The sequence below is a fragment of the Lynx rufus genome, unplaced genomic scaffold (assembly GCF_022079265.1).
Source record: "Lynx rufus isolate CCGP_SWC_20201006 ecotype Redwood Valley unplaced genomic scaffold, mLynRuf1.p SCAF_2, whole genome shotgun sequence".
Classification (NCBI taxonomy): Eukaryota; Metazoa; Chordata; class Mammalia; order Carnivora; family Felidae; genus Lynx; species Lynx rufus.
In genome coordinates, this window is record NW_025814834.1 from 38,365,728 (window position 1) to 38,387,560 (window position 21,833).

Consider the following 21,833-nt stretch of genomic DNA (forward strand, 5'->3'; position numbering starts at 1 on the left):
TTTTTTAAATGAATCTCCCTCTACCCAACCCCTCTCCCCAAATGAGTCTCATGAGCCACACAACTAGATCTGCCTCTGCCCTTGATCCTTTGGGTTCATTCAGTAAGAGACAGGTGCCTCCTATCAACGGGCACACTACACAGACACATAATGGTCTCAGAAAGTTCTTATATTTGATGACAGAAACAGCTAGTTCTCTGAGAGAGGTGACTACAAAGGGTGGATGGGGGGGCACCCTGCTCAGGTTCATCATTAATGAGATCATTTTTCATACTTAAATGATAATAAAATAGTAAATCTGAGACGACTACTCAGCATTCCAAGTTTAAAACAATAATGGATGATTGTCTCTTTTTATGCCGACATTTGAAAAAAATATCAGACCTACACGGAAAGTGGAAACACACCATTCTGGATTCATATCTGAAATTCCTAGTAGAATTAATATTCAGCTACATGCCCTTCAATAGGAAAATTCACTTCAGTGGGTCCTTTTTTCTTTACTAAATATGATTTATTGCTTCTGCAAATGACAAAGAAGCTTTGGAAGATCACTATGCTCCATTACATCACTTTTGGCCTTTTATTTTTTGCACATTTATTTACCTATATTACAAAGACAGGGAAATGCAGCTGTTTTATTTTCCATTATGGAGAGTCTGGGTTGAAAACAGTTATCACAGTGAATTCATTCTGCTGTGATAAAAGGTAATGCTTCTCCATTCTGGCTCATTGTTTAAAGGTGATGCAAAATCATCATATGTTTAAGGGGTTATTTCCCAAACCCTTGATGCTTTTGAAAGAGAATTTTAGGATAAATGATGAAACCATCACTTAAAGGTTTAATCATGTAATAATAACCATGTAAAAATTAAATACCTTGGTCATGGAATTGAAAATGTTCCATCAGGCTCTTTCATGCATTGATTTATGGAAAAAGGAATTCCAGGAACTTTAGATCCTTGCAATATTACCTTCCTCATATGTTCACGTTGTTTTTGTGTTAGCAGAATTTAAAGCTGGAACTATCATTTCATCTTGGCCCACACTTCACCAAAAACAGCTCTTTCTGAAGGTAGCCCAAGCAATTGACGTCTACCATCTTAATAATGTTTTCCCTGTCTTTCTAGTAACGTGGAATGTATAAAACTCTTGCAGAGCAGCGGAGCAGATTTCCATAAAAAGGACAAGTGTGGGAGGTATGTAAACAGGGAACTCTGCTTCAAGTGCCTAAGTAAAAGGAGTGGGGAGCAATCCATCTGGAAATCATGTTATACTGAAATGGTAAACAGGGAAGCTAGCTGGGGAGATTCTGTCCTCAGAAGGAAATCCCTTTTTGTAGTGAAACACAACAAAGCAGGCACAAGCCCCAAGGAAGGCATCTCCTCTCGCAGCTCTGTTTAGAAATGTCAGTTGTGTCTTCTTCCAGTTTTTTTTTTTTTTCCATGCATCTCTCTACCCCTCCTCTCCACATGCACCCTGGCTCTTGGAGTTGCTACAGATTTCTTCTCTTACCAACCTATCTATGGTACTCCTACCCACCCTTCCAGACTTAGGTTAAGTAACACCTCCCTCCCCTTCCCCTGGTACCCTCCATACTTCACAACTGAAGCACATATCACACAGTTCTAGTGGACTCTCTGTTTTGTCTCTCCTCTTACCTGTCCATGGCTCTCCTGAGGAACAGGACTGGATCTTGTAAAATACTTATAATTTACTTTTGGGGGGATGAAAGAGGAGAAAGTCAACTAGTAAAAGAGCCCATACATTGACTTTAAAATATAAAAGAGTGGTACTTGAAAATTAATCAATAGTTCTTGAAGTAGTTATTCACTCTGATATAAAGTAATTCATTTGATTATTATACCCTAAATATTGGCTAGGCACACCAGATAAACTGTTAAATAATTGGGGACTAAAAATAAGTAATATAAAATAAATTGCTTCATGTTTCTGCAATGCCTTACTCTTTATAAGGTGCATGTGTTTCTTATATATTACCCATTTGGTTTTTCATGGTCTCTCTATGAGATATATGGGGATGCTTATTATCCTTTTCTAATAGATGAATAAAAGTGGCTTGGAGAAACTAAATGAGTTATACATGTAATAAATTTACATGTGCATGTAAAATTCTAGGAATTTTAGACCTAGAATAGATGTTAGGGGACAGCTGCTCACAGGTCCTTATTGAAGCAAGGGTGAGCAAGCCCAGGCCCAGAGAGGGGATGTGGTTTGGTATAGCTCATGGGCATTGTTCTTCCCATTAACCTACATCCCTACCCCCAAGGGGCTTGTAGTAATGGGTGCATCCAGGGAAGAGACAGATACTTTATAAAGGTAGTTTGGGCCCAGCTTGGGGAGGTCTTCCATTCCAGACTAAGGAATCAAGGCTTTGCTCAGTAGAGAGGACCGATGGCTTTAGAACAGGATGTCGTATGTGGGTATTGGACCTTAGAAAATCCAGTTCTTCATTCATACCAATTAGAAATAGATAGAAATTTGATTAGAGCTAAGGAGGCCAATAGGGATGGTATTGCAATAGTCTGAAAGAGCAGTAATGTAGGTCTGAACCAGGATAGGCACTAGGAATGGAAAGAAAGGATAGATCCTCAGGTAGGTGGCCGTGTCTGAAGCCACTGTCTTTGTATCCTCAGCTCCAATGTATAAATTCAAATGAAGGCATGTCCCTTGGCATCCACACTCTGAGAGCTGAAGAGCTTTCCCCACTCCCAGGAATAAGGCTGTCAGTGCTAATGCTGATGATTGGGGCGGGGGGTGGGGAGGTCTGTTTTTCAGACTGAATGAAGTAAGAAATTGCTCTTTGTTTTTCAGGACGCCTTTGCACTATGCAGCTGCAAATTGTCATTTCCATTGTATTGAGACATTAGTGACCACAGGGGCCAACGTTAATGAAACAGATGACTGGGGACGGACAGCTTTGCACTATGCTGCTGCATCAGACATGGATAGAAAGTAAAAACAGCCTTGCTCAAATTTACTTTGGGGGTATGGCTACAGGGGGAGGGTTTACTCAGTTTTCTTCATACTGCCTCATGGAAACTTGAGTGAAGAATCTCTCTCATCCAGGGCCAGAGGAGTTAGAATTGCCTCATCCCTAACCCCAGTTTTCCCATTCTGCTCTCTTTATGTTTGATTATTACGTGTCACTGCCCAATTATTTCTCTTCTCTCGTCTTTGGGTTGAATGCCAAGTGGAGCTGTCAAGCCCATGTTTTCAGTTCATTCGAGATCAGCTGTGATTTATTTTGTCATATACTGCAGTTGCCATCATCACCACTTAAATGCTTCATTGGCTCTCAAACTTACATTCGCTAATAAATACGTCACGTGTCGAAAATATCCATCCGTGTATAATCCCAATAGCCTTCAAATGCAGCGTCGGTATGTGTAAAATTGGCACTCTTTCCAAACCTGGGCAAGAATGCTCTATCAGGAGCTGGAGAGAGGCTGGATGCCCTGGACATGTTTGGATCCTAGGTGTCCAGGGATGAAAAGCAGAAGTGAACCAGGTCAGGTGGAAACGGTGTGAGAGGTGCCCACAGCTTATGAGATTGTTCTCAAAGACTTGAGGACCAGGGCCTCCTTCAGAGGAATGCTTTTTGGTGACCCTGTTTGGAGAACTATTGACTTACTTGCCACTCTGTGTTACGGAATTGATTCTGGGTCAGTGCTAAATTCTATTCGTATGCAGCAGTGGCTTTTAAATATTTTACACAGTGACCCACGGTAAGAAATACATTTGATGTCATGACCCAGTATATGTACTCAAATATATAGGTTTTAAATACCTATATGTCTATATAGACGTGTGTGTGTGTGTGTGTGTAAAAAGGAGGCAGAATTTCATAAAACCATATTTACTTTTACTCTGTGTGATGATTCTGATATTTTCTCTTTTATCTTGTTAAAAAAACCCTAATTACTGCAATCTACTAAATTAATTTCATAATTCCATAATGGATTATAATCCATATTTCCAGTTTGGGAAACACTATTTTTCTTTTTATGTTTACATAATATTGGCAAATCTGATGTCCCTACACTCTGGATCCCGTAGACCCATAGGTTATTAATTCGACAAACATTTATTGAGACCCTACTACATAGCAGGCTCTATGCTGCTCACTTAGAAAAGAATGTGGGAGCAAGTACACTTCAATGTTAAAGCTGAGAAAGGAATCCTATGTGATGAAGAATTTCTCTGTCAGTTGAAGAGTGACTAGAACCCCATTCCTGGATAAGTGAGATGCTGAACTGACAAGGAGGCAACAAGGAATGTGGTAGGAGTCAGGGAGGTCTAAGCTAAATTGCCTCCTATTTACTTGGGGAGTTTAGGATATTTATAGAGGGGAGGACGACTTGATTGTTTTCTTACTTACTGAAACCAGGGTGGAAATTCTAGGAAAGTCATGTTCTCAGTTGGGTTTCTTGGGAGAGAATAGATTTACTGGATGGCCTTTAAGAGAACCACGTAGATCCTCAATGAAAATCAGGAGTGCTTATTTCTTTTGGGTTGGGGGAAAAGATGTTGAGATAGAAGTTGTACCAAAATCACTAGCAGCCTTGCCATTAAAACAAATAATTGTAATTTTTTTCTTTCCCTTATGTTGAGAAGTAAGACTATCTTAGGAAATGCCCATGAAAATTCAGAAGAACTTGAAAGAGCCAGAGAGCTGAAGGAAAAGGAAGCCGCATTGTAAGTTTCTTCTCAGCTTAAAGCACAAGTTGTAATTACTGATGCTTGTCTGCTTTTCTGGGTTGTCACGTAGGGCAGCCCTTGCTATTCTAGGGTTTGATTTGGGATATTGAGGAAGCGATATGGGCTTGCCTTTAGTGAAGAGGAAATGGTTCTTTTAATATATCCCTTAATTATGCTATTTTTACACAAGGAACTCTTCCTAAAATTGAACCCTTTGCCAAGACCATCACTGTGATTGGTCAGCAGTTTTTAGGAACAGGTGTCTTAAATATCATTTTTGACTGCCATGCATCATATGCCTCAGGGGACACATTAAGCCTCCTCTCAGGCCATCGGCTCTCTTTTAATGACCTGGGGGGTAACTATTTACCAGGTTCTATAAATAAATGTTTTGAAATTTCAGCGTGCAATACTGTGGTTGTGTTCTCCCTCCCCTCCCCAACCCACAAACATCAGCTCACAAATAGTCCTTCACTCTTTCCCACAACTTCTCCTGCCCCACCTCATCCCACCTCTCTCTCTCTGGCTTCTGACAGAGACTTAGCTAGTACTGTGACAAGGGCCAGAGTCCTTGCCGTCACCCAGGGGGGTTGATGCACAGGAAGCTGTAATGCCTCATCCTCTGAGAGTCCTTGTGCAACAAAGCAGAGTGTGAAGGTTGTGCTCTGCTCAGTGCAGTAGCCAGCGTGTCGCTGGTGTTCAGTGACTGTTTGTTAAACAAATGAACAAAGGAATGATTGCTGCCCACACTTTGTGTCCCGCCTCCTTGAAACTAGTGGATACAGTTCTCTTAAGAGTCTGCACCCACACAGTTCCTAACTTGTTTATTCTCTTCTCCAGTTGTCAGAAGAACCAATTTCTTTGTGACCTGAAGGCTTGTGTCCCCTCTAGGGTCTTCCCACTGTCCACTGGGCTGTCCTCCCAGGTCCAGACCATTGTGGAAGAGAAGTTAGAAAGTGTGGCCCTGATATAGGTTGTGGGACGTAACTTGGGCTGTTACTGGGGTGGGGACAGGAAACATAGCCATGAGTAAAGCAGAATGACCAAGGTTTTGCCCTAATATTCCAAACTTAATGATATTCAAAGACTGTAGAATTTTAAGCCACATCAGCCAGCGCCCCCTTCTCCAGTGAAATCGTGCCAAGAGCAGCCCTCTTACCCTCTTACGGCTGATGGAGACGGAAAAAGCAGGACAGGCAGGGGAGGCAGGGAACCAGGCTTCCTGAGAGCTCTTCGGAGCAGAGAGGCTACATCTCTCATCCAGATACATCTCTGACTTAACGTGCAGGTCTTGATTTTGCAGCGCAGGTGCCCAAAGTGGTAGCCACAGCCCTGGGAGGAGAAGAGATAAGCATCCCCAGTTAAAACTGGAATGTATTGGGGCGCCTGGGTGGCTCAGTCGGTTGAGCGTCCGACTTCAGCTCAGGTCACGATCTCACAGTCTGTGAGTTCGAGCCCCGCGTCAGGCTCTGGGCTGATGGCTCAGAGCCTGGAGCCTGCTTCCGATTCTGTGTCTCCCTCTCTCTCTGACCCTCCCCCGTTCATGCTCTGTCTCTGTCTCAAAAATAAATAAACGTTAAAAAAAATTAAAAAAAAAAGTGGAATGTATTTTCCCTTGGAAACGATATGGAGAATATTCAAATTCTACAGTGCTGTTGTCTTTTCAAATCACACTGCTGGTAGTATAGTTCAGCTATATCCTGGGGTAAATGACACTTTGGGAGCAATTCCAAGTGTTTTCCGAATTACATATTAAATCCGCCAACTGGTTTTTTACAATGTGACTCTTTCAGGAGCTGGGGGTTGTGAATCCACTAGAACCCTTTTCCTATTGAATGATTTTATTTCAAGAGCCAAATTCTATTTAAAATGAGTCATACCTGGGATCCTGTCCATGGACATTTAATTGCCAAAATAAAAAAAGACTTCCTTTTAAGGTACAAATCACCAAAGACAGAATGATATCAGAACTCCAATAATAGTTTGATTTATTATGGAGCATTTGATGGATAAATCAGGTAACTTGTAGATATTTGGTGTAAAAAATTTGTGTCTTTTATCAGTTTTTCTAGAAATTAAAATATCTGTGTTAGTCGTCTCTGTGTGTGACTTATTTACTCCTTTTGCCTTATGCCAAAAGATAGGTAAGTGTTTGAGTCACAGGATGATGTATGGAAGTGTTGAATTATTGTATTGTACACCTGAAATTAATATAACACGGTATGTGAACTAACTGGAATTAAAATAAAAACTTTAAAAAAATTAGAACCAAAAATAAAGTGTTTGAGGAAACAATAGGCATTTTCCCTTGGATGGTCTTATTTAATGTACATGCTTCCATTGCATATTTTGATGTAAGTATAATTTGAGCATTTGAGAATCTTGATTTGAGTATGAAATTGAATCAGCTTGACCTTGTAGAGGACACATTTGTCCCACTGCCATGGATATAAAACTGAAATTATGGAGTGGTGCTTCCTGACTACTTATTCCCTCTTTGACCAGAAGACCTTGAACAGAATTCCTACATCCCCCGGCACTTGTGTCCTGGGCTTTGGGGCATTTCAGCCAAGTCGGAGCCACATCACACCCCTACCTCCAACCCATTGTAAAGATTGTGGCTCTTTTAGAAAAATTATAATTCTTTCCAAAAAGGCTTTCTAAGTTTATTATTAATTATTTTGTTCTAGTCTATACATAATGATGCAATGTAAGCGTCTTTCTTCAGATGTGGTTACTGAATTAATCTTTTATATTTTTTAAGTGCCCGCTCCTTTAATCTTTTTATTATTTGGGCTATTCTTAAGTTCTTTTGCTGTTGTTATTTTCTTATTCTTCCTAATTTTCATTTTCTAACCTTTGGATTGATGGTAGTCTCCAATAGCAAGGTTAAAAGTAGATCCCTCTCTCTTGCTGTAATGGCCTGACCACTTCTTTGTTACATTTGAGAGCTCATCTTTTGAACGTGGAACTTTCAGTACCAGGTTCTGTACTTTAAGGTGAAAAGGAAAAAGAGGCTTAATTATTCTTTATTATGCTAAGTGAAGTAAGTCAGGTAAAGACAAATATCATATAATTTCACTTATGTGTGGAATCGAAACAACAAAACAGGTGAACAAACAAACATAACCAGACACAGACTCATAAGTACAGAGAACAAACTGGTGGTTGCCAGAGGATAGGGGCGGAAGAATGGGCAAAATAGGTAAAGGGGATTAGAGATACAAATTTCCAGTTGTAAAATAAATAAGTCATGGAGATGAAAAGTGCAGCACAGGGAATCAATAATATTGTAGTAACATTGGTGACAGACGGCAGCTACACTTGCTGTGGTGAGCACAGCATAATGTATAGAATTGCTGAATCACAATGTTGTACACCTGAAACTAATATAAAATTGTATGCAAACTATAAAAACAAAACCAATCAATGCAGGAAGAGACAAATGGATTATTGTAACAGAACAGAGTCCAGAAATGAGCCCATGTATGGATAAATATGCAATAATTGATAATGACATTAAAACAACTCAGTGAGGAGGAGATAGTACTTTCAATAAATTGAGGTGGGGGACGGTACTTAACTACCCTCTTGTTCCTAAGGCTTTTCCTGAATTCTAGAATGGCTATTTTAAGCTGAAGTAAAGATGGATACAGAAAACACAAACAAGTAAAACTTTTAATACATAAACCTTCATTGCTGTAGGATATTTTTAAAAGTTTATTTATTTTGAGAGAGAGAGAGGGGGGAACAGAGAGGGGGAGAGACGGAATCCCAAGCAGGCTCTGCACTGACAGTGCAGGGCTCAAACTCATGAACTGTGAGATCATGGCCTGAGTCAAGATCAAGAGTTAGAAGCATAACCGACTGAGCCACCCAGGCACCCATTGCTGTAGGACTTTTAAAGAAACACTTAAATTCACAAAGTGCTTTGTGGAACATTTATAATAGGAGAATATTTACATTAATTATAACTTTTAATCTAGAGATGTTTTCTAAAATAACACCCCATTTTTATACTTGCAGATGTCTAGAGTTTCTGCTTCAAAATGATGCAAACCCATCTATCCGGGACAAAGAAGGTTACAATAGCATACATTATGCTGCTGCCTATGGCCACAGACAATGTCTGGAATTGGTAAGCTGTTCTGTCTTGTTTTGTTTCCTCTAACACACACACACACACCACACCACACACAGACCCAACCCTGAAAATGCCGGTCTTAATCTCTCACAAATGCCCTCACTGCCTAATTAAGTCCCCACTAGAAATCACCTTGAAGATATTCTGTGGTAAATGATTATATGTTTACTTTACAACAGGTAGATCTCATTGTTTCATTTCTGTGCATCCTAATCTCACAGCTACTGCTTTTCCATATTAACTTGGACTAGGAATGTTAGACCTCTGTATGGACAGTTTGTATTTTAAAGATAATTTGGATGTATCAAATAGGTTCAGTATATATTTCCAGTCACACTTATCACCCTATGTGTTGTAAGATGACTTACATAGCTGCTAGGCATATGGGTTTGTCATGGTCCCACATTTGTAGTCTAGAGAGAGAAATTGACAAGGGCTCAACAGCAAAATTTATTGGAATTTCCAAACTGCCCCAAATTTCAAACCTGCAGCTATCAAAAAACACCTGGGGTTTTGGAGTCAGAAATTCTTCTACTGGTATAGGTCATCAGACACAAACTTAAATGACCACAGGGACAGGAATGGAAAGTAAGCCATTGAAGTGAGCCCAGGTGTAGAGCAATAGGGAGCAGTGGGGACTGTGACCAGTAGGACATGTTATGTCTAAAGGGAGAAACAGCCAGTCAGCTCCAGTGAGTGAGATCAGGTGGTAATTCATACTCAGGGATGAACTCCAGTGTTTCAAGGAAAGCTAGAAATGTAGACTCTTTATGTGAAATTTCCTATTTCAAAAACACTGGGTGGACCAGGAAGAAAAACTACAGATTTGTGGTTAAATCCTGGCTGCTGGCCACCATTTGTCATCTCCTGAGCATCGCCCATGGGTCAGCTTCACTAGGACGCATGGAGCATCGCAAACTCACTATCTTTGGTCCATTGGTAGGTGCCACCTCCCTCAGTGGACTCCATCTCTTTTCCTTTTCTTTTTAAAAGGAGTAGTCCTGGGGAGACTGGGTGGCTCAGTCGGTTAAGCAACCAACTTCAGCTCAGGTCATGATCTCCCAGTTTGTGAGTTCGAGCCCTACATCGGGCTCTGGGCTGACAGCTTGGAACCTGGAGCCTGCTTTGGATTCTGTGTCTTCCTCCCTCTCTCTGCCCCTCCCTGCTCATGTTCTGTCTCTCTCTCTCCTTCAAAAACAAATAAACATTTTTTAATTAAATAAATACATAAATAAATGGAGTAGTCCTACTTTTCAGAGTTATTGGGGAGATATGTTTGAGAAAACACTTGCACTTTATCAACTGCACAATCTATTAAGGAAGGCCTGAGGCGGAAAGCCAGCAAGCAGTTGTGTCAGTGCCTCCATAGAAATGACTGAATGATGTTCTAGCTGGTTCCTTTACCTTTGACCTTGCTGCCAGATTTCAGTGGTTCCACTTAGGGTCATTCTTACTATATTTCTCTTAACCGTGAATGTGGGGAAATGTTCATAAACATTTGAAAATAGAGAGGTGATTATTCTGGTGTTGCTAGGTGTGGCATTTATTGGTGAATTATATCTACCATCATCATTCTTGAAGACTTCTAAGTCTCCTTTCCTGAGGTTCTTGTGGTTGCTGAAGACTTCCTTGTTTGACCTTGAAGGTGTCATTTTCCCCCTACTCCTGATTCTGTTATAGTTCCCCTTCCAGTTACAGAGGCTGCAAATGAATTACCCCAAAATTAGTGGCTTAAAACAACAGCAATTATTTAATATCTCTTATTGATCAGGAATTCAGGAGTGGCTGAGCTGAGTAGTTATTGTTAAAGATATCCTATGAGATTACAGACAATGTCTGAGGCTGGGATAATCTCAAACGCTTCTTCACTCATGTCAGTTACCTGGCTTGTAAGATTTAAATAGCTTCTGGGGGGCTTCTTTCTGTGGTTTTCTCTAGCATGGTGGTTTCAGAATAGCTGGATATCTTACGTGGTAGCTCAGGGATCAAAAGGAGTGATCCAGAAGATCACTTCAGGGATCCAGAAGAGAGTGGGAGAGAGCCAGTGTGAGAATGAATGAGAGAAAGACAGTATCAGTCTTAATGATCTAGCCTTGAAGGTCACACAGGGTTACCCTAGAAAGGAGAAGTAGACTCCACCTTTCAAAGGGAAGAGTGTCAAAGGATTTATAGACATATTTTAAAACCATCCAGTTTCCTAGGAAGATGTAGAAAGCCAATGATTTCATAGCCTTCTGTAAGATGGACTTTAATGGAGAACCACAAGTGGCCAAGGGGCAATCCTTTATCTTATAGATGGGCAAACCAAACCGCAGGGCATTAACTGGTTTGTGCCAAAGACATAGCCCTGGTCAGTGGAAGAAGCAGTCTCATGAATCAGGATTCCTGATATAAAAAACAAAAAATATTTTCTATACCATGCTGCTTTCCGTTGCAGGGCAAAGCTCTACCACCACTCAAGCCTTTTCAGCATAGAGCAAAAGCTTGGAAGGAACTGGTTAAGATGTAAGACAGGGTCACTTCTGCCTCCCAACACCAGCATTGCTGTGGAAGTTGATCTAGACCTATCACCATATAGGACTCTATGTTTAGGTCCCATATAAGAAAGGCTCCTCCCAAAGTTTGTACGTGTGTGTGTCTGTGTGTTTAGTAATCAGTGGCAGAGAGTGAAGGCTTACTATTGTTACTACCCGTCATAAGCCTGCATTCCAAAATGTACTTAAGACACAGCTGTCTTTAATTGGTCTTCTCTATGAAAACCACATGTCATAACTGGACATACAAACTTTTATTACAAAGTTATTATAGTCTTAATAACTTTGCTGTTTTAAAGTACTTTGAGGAGTTATGTTTAATCCCATAGCATGAGTAACTCTGAGAATGATTGTTCTGTAACATTTTCTTTCTATGTAAATAATATATTGCATATTATTTTCATTTTTCAGGAAAGCCATTTCAGGGCCACTATTTCTGTTATCCAACAAAAACATTTTCTGTCCCTAAGAAGGTTTTGCAAGTTCTGTCTAATAATGAAATTACCCCTTGATTATATCGAAACTTGCCCTATGTGATTTACAAAGAAATGATTATTCTTGGCAATTTTAAGACATTCAAAAGTGGGTAGGGAAAGTATTCAGTGGTCTTAATTTGTACTGTCAGCTGAGAAAGCCAGACTATCAATATAAATTGGTAGAAAGGTCATCATTGTTTGCTTTCAGGAAAGGACCTCAGTGGGTTATTTATAACACAGACAGGATGAAAATTCTCCTCATAACCCTGAATGATTGTGGTTGTATGGAACGTTCTGTATATTTCCATTTTGGAATGCATCCTCCAATTCCTCTTGGGGTGTGGTTCAACTAAGCAGAGATCCTAAGCAAGCTATCAACATTCTTGTACCTGCTCCCTCCCACTCAACACACAGTCCTGAGCTCTCCCCTAGGACCAGCATCATAGAGCCAGACCACTGCAGCCATCTTAGCCATACTGCTGGCTCGCAGCACTGTGAACAGATTTGGGAGTGGCTGAGACCACCATTAATGGCATTTACTACATGTTCGTCACATGCCAGGAATGCCATTTAATTATTTTTTCTTTCAGTTTTATTGAGATATATTTGACAACAACATATTAGGTTAAGGTATACAGCATAATGACTTGACTTACATGTATCGTGAAATAATTACCACAATAAGTTTAGTTAACATCCATTACCTCATATAGATACACACACACACACACACACACACACACACACAAAAGAAAAGAAAAGAAAAGAAAAGAAAAGAAAAGAAAAGAAAAGAAAAAGAAAAGGAAGTGTTTTTTTCCCTTGTGATGAGAATAAGGCTTGTTCTTTAAAAAAAATTTTTTTTAATGTTTATTTATTTTTGAAAGAGAGAGTGGGGGCGGGTCAGAGAAAGGGGGCACGGAAGATCCAAAGCAGGCTGTGCACTGACAGCAGTAAGCCTGATGAAGGGCTCGAACTCACAAACCGTGAGATCATGACCTGAGCCAAAGTCGGATGCTCAACCAACTGAGCCACCCAGGCACCCCAGGCTTGTTCTTGATACAACAAGTAGGGTTTTTGAAGGGCGCCTTTTCTAACTTATACCCTGTCTCTTTCTCTAGGACTACAATACCCTCAAATTCCTTAAAAGCCCCATTTCTTTGGGTGCTAGATATTAGGAAAGTAAACCACCTCACCAGTATGCTAGGTAAGGTACATTCCTCAGACTCACCACTGCCATGCCAGTCTGCTCCCTCATCTCACCACACAAACACCCCTGTCCTTCAGCGGGGTGGGGGATCCTTTTAACAAATCGATCCTGACTCTGTGCCAGGTGCTAGAATTACGCCAGTGAAAGGCATGTTTCTAGTAGCCCTGAATGGCTTACTTGAGCCTCACAGCAGGAAGTATGCAGGGAATCATTTCTTTATGTCTCATTGCCTAGCCTATGTTTCTGGCCTGTGGAAGGAGTGGAGCAAATCAGTATTCATAGCCCCTGAACCTCTCCTGTGAGACCAGGGCCTTAGTCCTTTGGGAGCCGGTGTAGCATTGAGGAGGGTGGGTGGCCTTCGGAGCCAGCTGATTAGTAAGGTTGGTAACATTTGTCTTTCACCTCTCTTCTCATCTAGTTGAGCAATTATTGTGATTATGCATATCATTAAATATGTATCATTAATTTTGATGCAGATTTTACTTGACTCTGACATTTAACTTGGTATGGGCTTACTTGGCATTCATGGTCCATGGCTCCTGTCTGTGATCATAAGCTTAAAATTTATAAACCATACTTTGTGTTCAGCCTATTTTGCTGTAATCAAAAGGGAACAGAAATTATTTTAGTCATTTTCATTCTACTTCCCTCATATAAAGTTATATGGAATTCATTCCTTGAGCAAACAACTTCTAGAAAGTAGTATGAACTCCTTAGCCTTGGTAGAATAGCCAAGGCTCAGGATTCTGCCAAGTTTGCCTACTTAGGCCAGTGTTCTCAGCTGGTTGTGATAAAAAACGTATGTACTATGGGTACAAGCAAAAATCTCCCCACAAACACATGCTGAGAGCTGTGATAAGTCATAATCAATTGAGCTCAAAATATCAAAGCAGAATGGAAGAGACTTGGCTAATAAAGCATCTCATGTCTGAATACAACTTATGTCTGAGCGGAGGAAGGGAGTTGGCAAAGGAGAGCCCTGTGCCTCCCCTTTCTTGGAATGCATCTTACTAGCTCTGAAGGGAAAAATTTCAGAATCATGCCCCTATTTGGAATTTGTGAGTTTATATTGGCGTGCTGCTTTTCTTTTATAGTATTAAAGATTTGTCTGCGAACATAAAGATCTTTGTGGCTTTGTTATTGAAATGGAAAAATGTATGTGCCAATATAATTACGTAAATTGCCTGCAGAAATTTAGAAAGATTGTTTGAAAACTCCAGGCCTGTGATTAAATTCAGTCCGAGATTATACCATGCCAAATTACTTGGAATTTGGCTCCTTCCCTGGGACCTTCGCCTCCTTTCACTGTTACAAGCTAACTTGAACTTCAACTGTGAGAGTCTGTGGGGGTGACAGATGCCCCTACCTGTCTCTCCAAGGAGTTTCTGGGATTCTCTGAAGATAAGTATATCTTGGGCAACTGAACTCTGAAATTATGCTGCTTTGAGATAAACTACTTAATGTTTTGGTTGGTTCTTGCGTTTATCACAGGACCTTAAGAAACCATTACTACATGGCTCTGTATAAGATGTACTTACATTGGCAATGTCTAATTAAGCTTCTGAAGGCTGAGAAAGCAGTGAAAAAGAGGAGGGTTACAAGCAGTCATCTAAATATGAGAAGATGAAAAACCAGCAAACATGAACCCCAGCCCCAAACAAGTCCCTGATGGTGTTTTTCTGCCCCCAGAGGTGCATGTCAGAGATGTGCCTGGAGGTGTATATGACCTCCCAGCAAGAAGACTTCCAATGGGCAGAGGAGACCTCAACAATGCTGGTCTTGTTTTTTTCTCCTAATTTAGTTGAAGAGAAACATAAAATCTTATGAGGAACTCTCAGGGAGGGAATGGAGGGGTGGGCACAGATCTTTTGATGCCACTGGCAGCCTCCTGGGCTAGCAATGTAAATGTAAAAACTCACAAAATTTGAATCAGAATGTGACATGAATCTGTATTCAGAAGAGTGGAATAGACAGTATTTTATGACACAATGTTTCATTTATTTCTTTGTAATACAGCAGAATTTTTTTGTGTGTCTTTACTGTGAATGAATTTGGCAATCGATGAAGGAATCATTCAACCAGGTGTATGCCCCAGGAAAGTGGGGCATTTCATTTCATTTCATGGGGCACATGACATTTCACATTTCAGAGTGAAATACAAGTGTTCCAACCCATGGCCTCCTTCCCCATTTAAGAAGTTGGAGATCCGAGAACAGATTTCTTTGGAGACAGGTCTGCTATGAATCCCACTGCTGCTCCCCTCCCACCATAGCAGAGGCTAAGGATGATTTCACCTGACCCCAAGCCCAGTCACAGAAGCTTCAAGGAGATGGCTTGGATCCCTGATATGTGTTCCATGAAATTTAGGGGCCGGTAGACTGGCATATGATAAATCTGAAGACTAAATAGCTCTGACCAGAGCTTGCTTGCCAGAAATTAAATAAAAAGAGGTCTGTGTTTGAGAAATACTCCATCCCCACCAATGATGGGTCAGAAGTGTATATTTCCTAGTGTCCAAATGTGAGCCATGGGCCACAGCCGGGTTGGCATTCTCCTAGATCCTATTCAAGAGTGAGGAGACCCAGGCTGCCTGGAGAGGAACGTGAGCTATCAGCAGAGAGGTGCATTCATATGGGGGAGAGGGAACTGCAGGTGAGAGGTCCCAGGGATGGGGGTGTTGCTGGAGAACCTACATAAGCATCCCAGAGAGACAATTTTAAACACCTGACCTGGACAGAGAATGTCACTGCCAGAAGGGTGCCAGTCGGTCAGACCATGGTCCGTGTCCCCTTCTGTGTCCTCCTTTCCCCAACTCTTCTAGTCCTGGAGGAGGCAGAGGCAGACAATGAGGGTAAAGGAGGAGGAGGAGCCTGAGGCTGGGGAACAGAGAGAAGTCAGTCTTGTCTCCTTCCTTCCCCACTGCAGCCTATGCGGGAGGCATAGAGAAGCTTCAACATTAAACAGCATTCAGTTTGTGATTACTACACTAGAGTAGGTGTACTACTTACTGATACCAACTTACACTTGTAACTAAAGTGCCTGAGGAACTCTTTGTTATTGGCTAGAGATTTTATCTGGTAGCAGGAAAAGGTAGCAGGAAAAGAAGTAGCTCCATAAAGGAGATTAGACCTGGTGTGGGGAGAAGGAGAATTAAGTTCGGGTTTGATTATACCCCATGGCTCACTGGTTCAGTACAAAGTCACACACTTAGAATCATTGTTTTAGGAAAGATGAATGCCCAGCTGTAAGGTAGAATAAACAATTATCCTTTAAATGTATGTGGATTTAAATACCAACTGGGTAAGACAGAGGTTTTAGTAATCCCACACACTTATCAGATGCCCAAAATTGTGGAACAAATTAAGAACACTTATGAATGATTAAGCTTGACTTAGTGCTTAACTTGACTTAGTGCTTGACTTAAATGCTATTTTATAACTATTATGATAACTGTCCTGTTAGTTAGGAAGGTATTTCATAGAAGAGACACAGGTGAGAGAAGAAATGAAAATTTACTTTTCTGTGGTTTGGCCTTTTCTTTAGATTTGATTACTTCCTAGCACCAACTCATTTTATTGCAATATCCCCTCCACTTTTTTCTTCCTCAAGATCTGAAAACCTATACTAATGTATCAAACCGATATGAAGACATCCACCAAGTTAAAATTACACACACCCACACTCACATGCACACATGCCCACATACACATTTTCTGTCGTTTCTTCCAGATAGATCATGAGCACTAAGGGACTCAAAGAAGGGGGATTATTGCTCCTTGTATGGGAGCTTCTAAGGACTCAGTGATGTAGGAGAAAGGAAGATTTCTCAAAGAGAATATAGCTTGTTTTTTTAAGTGTTTATTTATTTTTGAGAGAGTAGAGACAGAGCACAGTTGGGGAGGAGCAGAGAGAGAGGGGGAGGCACAGAATCCAAAGCAGGCTCCAGGCTCTGAGCTGTCAGCACAGAGTCCAACATGGGGCTCAAACTCACAAACCGTGAGATCATGACCTGAGCTGAAGTCAGACACTTAACTGACTGAGCCACCCAGGTACCCCAAGAGAATATAGTTTAAAAGCCATAATAACAATAATAATAATAATAATAATAATAATAATAATCTGGCCTTTCTTCCCTCCCTCTTTTTTTCCTTCCTTCTTTCCTCCCCTTTCCTTCCTTCCTACTCATTTAAAAACCTGTAGGGCAGGAGAGTAGTCCAGTTTGGGCTGGAGCCCAAGGAGGAGATGCCAGAAGGCAGCCCAGAAAAGATTAGAACCCACTGAAGGAAAGTGTCCTATTTTTTTTTAATGTGTATGCATCAATCAGTAGAACTGCAATGTATGCGAAACCAAAACCAATTGAACTGAAAAGATCAAGAAATCCACAATTACGGTTGTAGACTTTAACACTTCTCTCTCGATAATTGATAGAACAACTAGACAGAAAATCATCACGCATATAGAAAAGCTTCAATAATACCATCAACAGGAGGATCTAATTGACGTTTATACAACACTCCACCCAACAAAAACAATGCATATTTTTTAAGTGCCCATGAAACATTCACCAGGATATCCTGAACCATAGAACAAACCTCAACAAATGTAAAAGAATTGAAATCATAGAGGATATTCTCCTACTACAATGGAATGAAACTGGAAATCAGTAACAGAAAGTTACCAGGAAGAATTCCAGGGCTTGGTAATCAAATAACAGACATCTAAATAATCCATGGATCAAAGAAAGTCACCTCAAGGGAATACCAAAAAAATACATTGGATTGAATGAAAGGGAAAATATAAAAAATCAGAATTTGGGGACACAGTTAAATTAATGCAGAAAAAAATTATGGCATTGAATGCTTACATTAGAAAAGAGAAAAAGTCTCAAGTCAATAATCTAAGTTTCTACCTCAAAAAAAAAAAAAAAAAAAGAGCAGAGTAAGCCCCAAATAAGCATAAAAAGGAAATAATAGAAAATAATGGAGAAAATTAATTTTTAAAAATTGGATTCTTTGAAAAGATTAATAAGTTGGCAAACCTCTACTGAGACTGTGACCCAAAGAGAGGAGAGAGAGAGAGAGAGAGAGAGAGAGAGAGAGAGAGAGAAGATAGAAATTCCCAGTATCAGGAATGAAATGAAATATTACTACAAACCTTTCAGACATCGGAAGGATAATATTGTGAATTGCTCTACACACATACATTTGACAATTTAGGTGAAATGGATCAATTAATCATAAAACACAAATGACAAACATTAGGAAAAAAATTAAAAAAAAAAGGGGGGGGGGCGCCTGGGTGGCTCAGTCAGTTAAGCGTCCAACTTCGGCTCAGGTCTTGATTTCACGGTTCGTGGGTTCGAGCCCCGCATCGGGCTCTGTGCTGACAGCTCAGAGCCTGGAGCCTGTTTCAGATTCTCAGAGAGAGTGTCTTCCTCTCTCTCTGCCCCTCCCCCACTCGTGCTCTGTCTCCCTCTGTCTCAAAAATAAATAAACAGTAAAAAAATTAAAAAATGAAACACAAATTACTGCAACTTACCCAATGTGAAGTGGATCATTTGAATAGCCCTATAACTATTTAGAAAATTGGATTTTAAAATTCTCCCCAAAGAAATATCCAGATCGAGATGATTTCACTGGAGAATTATGCCAAATATTTAAAGAGTTAACAATTCTGTACAATATCTTCTGAAAAAATGGAATAGGAAGGAACACCATCTGATTCATTTATGAAGCTAATACCCTGACACCAAAACCAAGCAAAAACAGAGAAATATAGACCAATATATCTCAAGAATATAGAAGAAAACATCCTTAGAATATTAAAAAATAGAATTCAGTAACATATACAAGAAATTATATATCATGACCAAGTGAGATTAGTATAGGGAAAGCCTATTTTAATAATTGAAAATCAATGCAATTCACCATATGAGTAGGCTAAAGAAGAAACATCACATGATTACGTCAAACAACGCAGAAAAAAATTGTGGCAGAACTCAACACCTTGAATAGATTCAACATCTTGAATAGATTTTTTAAAAACTCTTGGAAAAGATAGGAATAGAGAGGAAGTTTCTCAATTTGATAAAAAAGCACCTAACGACTTCATAAAGAACAAGTAACATCATGCGAAGAACTGAACACTTCCCCCTAAGATCTGGAACGAGGCAAAGATGTCTGCTTTCACAACTCTTCTCTAACATTGTGCTGGAAGCTCCAGCCAGAGCAAAAAAGTCAGAAAAGGAAATAAAAGGTATAAAGAACAGAAAGGGAAAAGTAAAACCCCCTGTTTGTGAATAACATGATTGTCTACAGAGGGAATCCCAGGGAATCAACAACAACAAAAAAAACTCGCAAATGTAGCAGGGTTACAGGATACAAAATAAACATACAGAAATTAGTTGCACTGTTACATACTAAGAATGAACATGTAGATATCAAAAATACAGTGTCATTTATGACTGCCACAAAAAAATGAAATATGGGACTTGTATGCTGAAAAGTACTAAATGCTGATGAAAGAAATCAAGGAAGATCTAAAAACGGGGAGACGTTTTGAACTTTATGGCACCAGAGTTCATGGAACTTTGATCAATGATAAAAAGTCATCAGACCTTCATTTCCTGAAAGAATCAATCCCTCAAACAAAACAAAACCCTCCTTCTCTTTGAAAGTCTTTTCTCGTAGAGAAGTTTAACAGCTCTGCCTATTTTTAGTAAAGTCGCAATAATGAGCATTTATTGCAGGCATGTTGGGCTGGGCTCTGTGCCTGCATCGTCTCATTTAATTCTCACAACAACACTGAAGGAGCTCCTATTTTTATCTGTGTTTCACATGTGAGTACCCTAACGTACAAAGAAAAATTAATTTGTTCTGGGTCATACAGCTGGTGTGATGTAGAACCAGGACTCAAACCCATGTTTATCGGATTTGGTATTTCAGGCTTTTAACCATTATGTGGTACTGCCTGGAAGACTGGCAAATTCCACACTCTGAAAGATAAAGCTGTCTCAGAACATCTAAATTCCACATCAACCAAGACAGTGACATCCAACCAAGATAGTGCCGAGATGTGCAGTCATTAGGCTTTGTCAAAGGAAATATCAATAACGGAAATTGACGGATAATATCAATAACGGTTATGTCTGTGTCATCTTTGGACACCTTGTCTAGAGGTCTGCATTTTCTTTTTTCAGTCAGGAGAGCAGAACTACCTTACAGCGTTATCCACCGAGTGAGAAGTAAAATGACCCCCGATACAGCTCCCAAGTACATCCCACTGCAGCCCTGAGCCCTGTACTGTGGTACATATTTTCATAAAAGTACTCTTACTTGGACCTAGCCCTTCTCCTGGAATCTCTGTTCAGTATCTTTGTAACAGCTGCTGTCAGCCTGGCCTCACTCTCCTTATAAGAACAGCTGCCAGGGATGACCCCTTCCAGCCTGGGGGGGGAGGGGGGGGTAGGGAAGGGCCGGAGGAAGAGTGACTTCCCAGCAAGATTGTTTCTCCAAAGATGCCTTATCCTTAACAGCTGCCAAGGACTTGACATTTTTGAAGCCTAGATCAGGTCCCTATAATAATCACATCTTCCCTTGATCCTTATTCAGTAACAGAAGATATAGAAGCTTGAGCATTATCAGAATAAGAGCTGACATAGACACCTGTGCCTTCAGGTCATGGGGTTATGATAGTCACAAAGAACAAAGAGCCTTTCTAAGATTCCAAAGGAGGGTAGAGGCTCAGCCATCTGTAACAGCTGAAAAGGATATTTGGAAAAACCAAATCACTGAGTAATAACAGATTTATTTTCTCGTATGAGCAGATACCTATAAGCTAAGTGGTAACATCATGGGATTTAAATTCTGTGCCATTCAGACTTGGAAAGTAGTTTTATTAACGTTAAATGATAAAATTCACTGGGTCACTGGGAAGGCAATTTAATACAGTCGGGACTTCATAGAATTTTTTTCTAGGAAAAATTTGTAGTTTTCCAAACACATGATTTATTTCACACAAAAATTCCTCTTATTCCATAAAGATTTTTCAGTTAATAGCAATCTTCTTTGCATCTCACATTCCCACAATGATGTGAGACAAACTGTGTAAGAAATAATGCAGTGCTTGCTTCAGCAGCATATAAAAAAGAAATAATCCGAAGCAATCCTTTCAGACAAGCAGCATATTTTCAGTGTCATTCTGTCTCTAAAAATATTGTTGAAAGTGTAAGGAATATTACAGTAAAGATGGTACATAATTAGTCAGGATTTCCTGTGTACTGGTCTTTTTAAGGCTCTATTACTACCAGCAGTTGGTGCAGTTGGAGATCAGGGTCAACATATCAGCTTTTACAAGTTCATAAATGTTATTAGTCCTCCTTATTAGTCATATGAGACTGATAAGCAAGACCATTCTTTATTAACTTACAGTGAAAAGTCCAACTGCTAAGAGGACCGAAGTATTCATGTCATTTGCTATAGCTACGCTCCCTTCCAAAGAGGGGGTTCAATTTTATAAACTGAATAAAGATCAGAAGTCTTCTTCCTGTCTATAACATTAAAATCAAGGAGTTCAGTACAAGTCAATGAGCTCAAACTCTGGTAACCTCATGTATTTTCCTGTACTTGAGACCCAGTGCCTTGTCAATCAGAATATCCTTGGTAACCTATCCAGGAGTTAAAGAAGCCCTTACCACTGGTACTACTTTTCCCAGATTGCAGGAAAACGGATCTAGCAGTCCCCTGGGACAA

At 40.1% G+C, this 21,833-nt stretch overlaps 1 protein-coding gene across 2 annotated transcripts in view; it reads left to right on the top strand.

Moving 5' to 3' along the window:
- The window catches only part of ANKRD44 (ankyrin repeat domain 44), a 325,289-nt gene that overhangs the window by 217,957 nt on the left and 85,499 nt on the right, over nucleotides 1-21,833 (top strand). Inside the window, exons 13-16 of one of the 2 annotated variants that reach the window (XM_047083714.1) lie at nucleotides 1,131-1,199; nucleotides 2,836-2,976; nucleotides 4,636-4,719; nucleotides 8,749-8,860. In XM_047083714.1, coding sequence (XP_046939670.1) covers nucleotides 1,131-1,199; nucleotides 2,836-2,976; nucleotides 4,636-4,719; nucleotides 8,749-8,860 — 406 coding nt within the window. The remainder of the gene's footprint in view (nucleotides 1-1,130; nucleotides 1,200-2,835; nucleotides 2,977-4,635; nucleotides 4,720-8,748; nucleotides 8,861-21,833) is intronic. The other variant, XM_047083715.1, reaches the window with a different exon arrangement.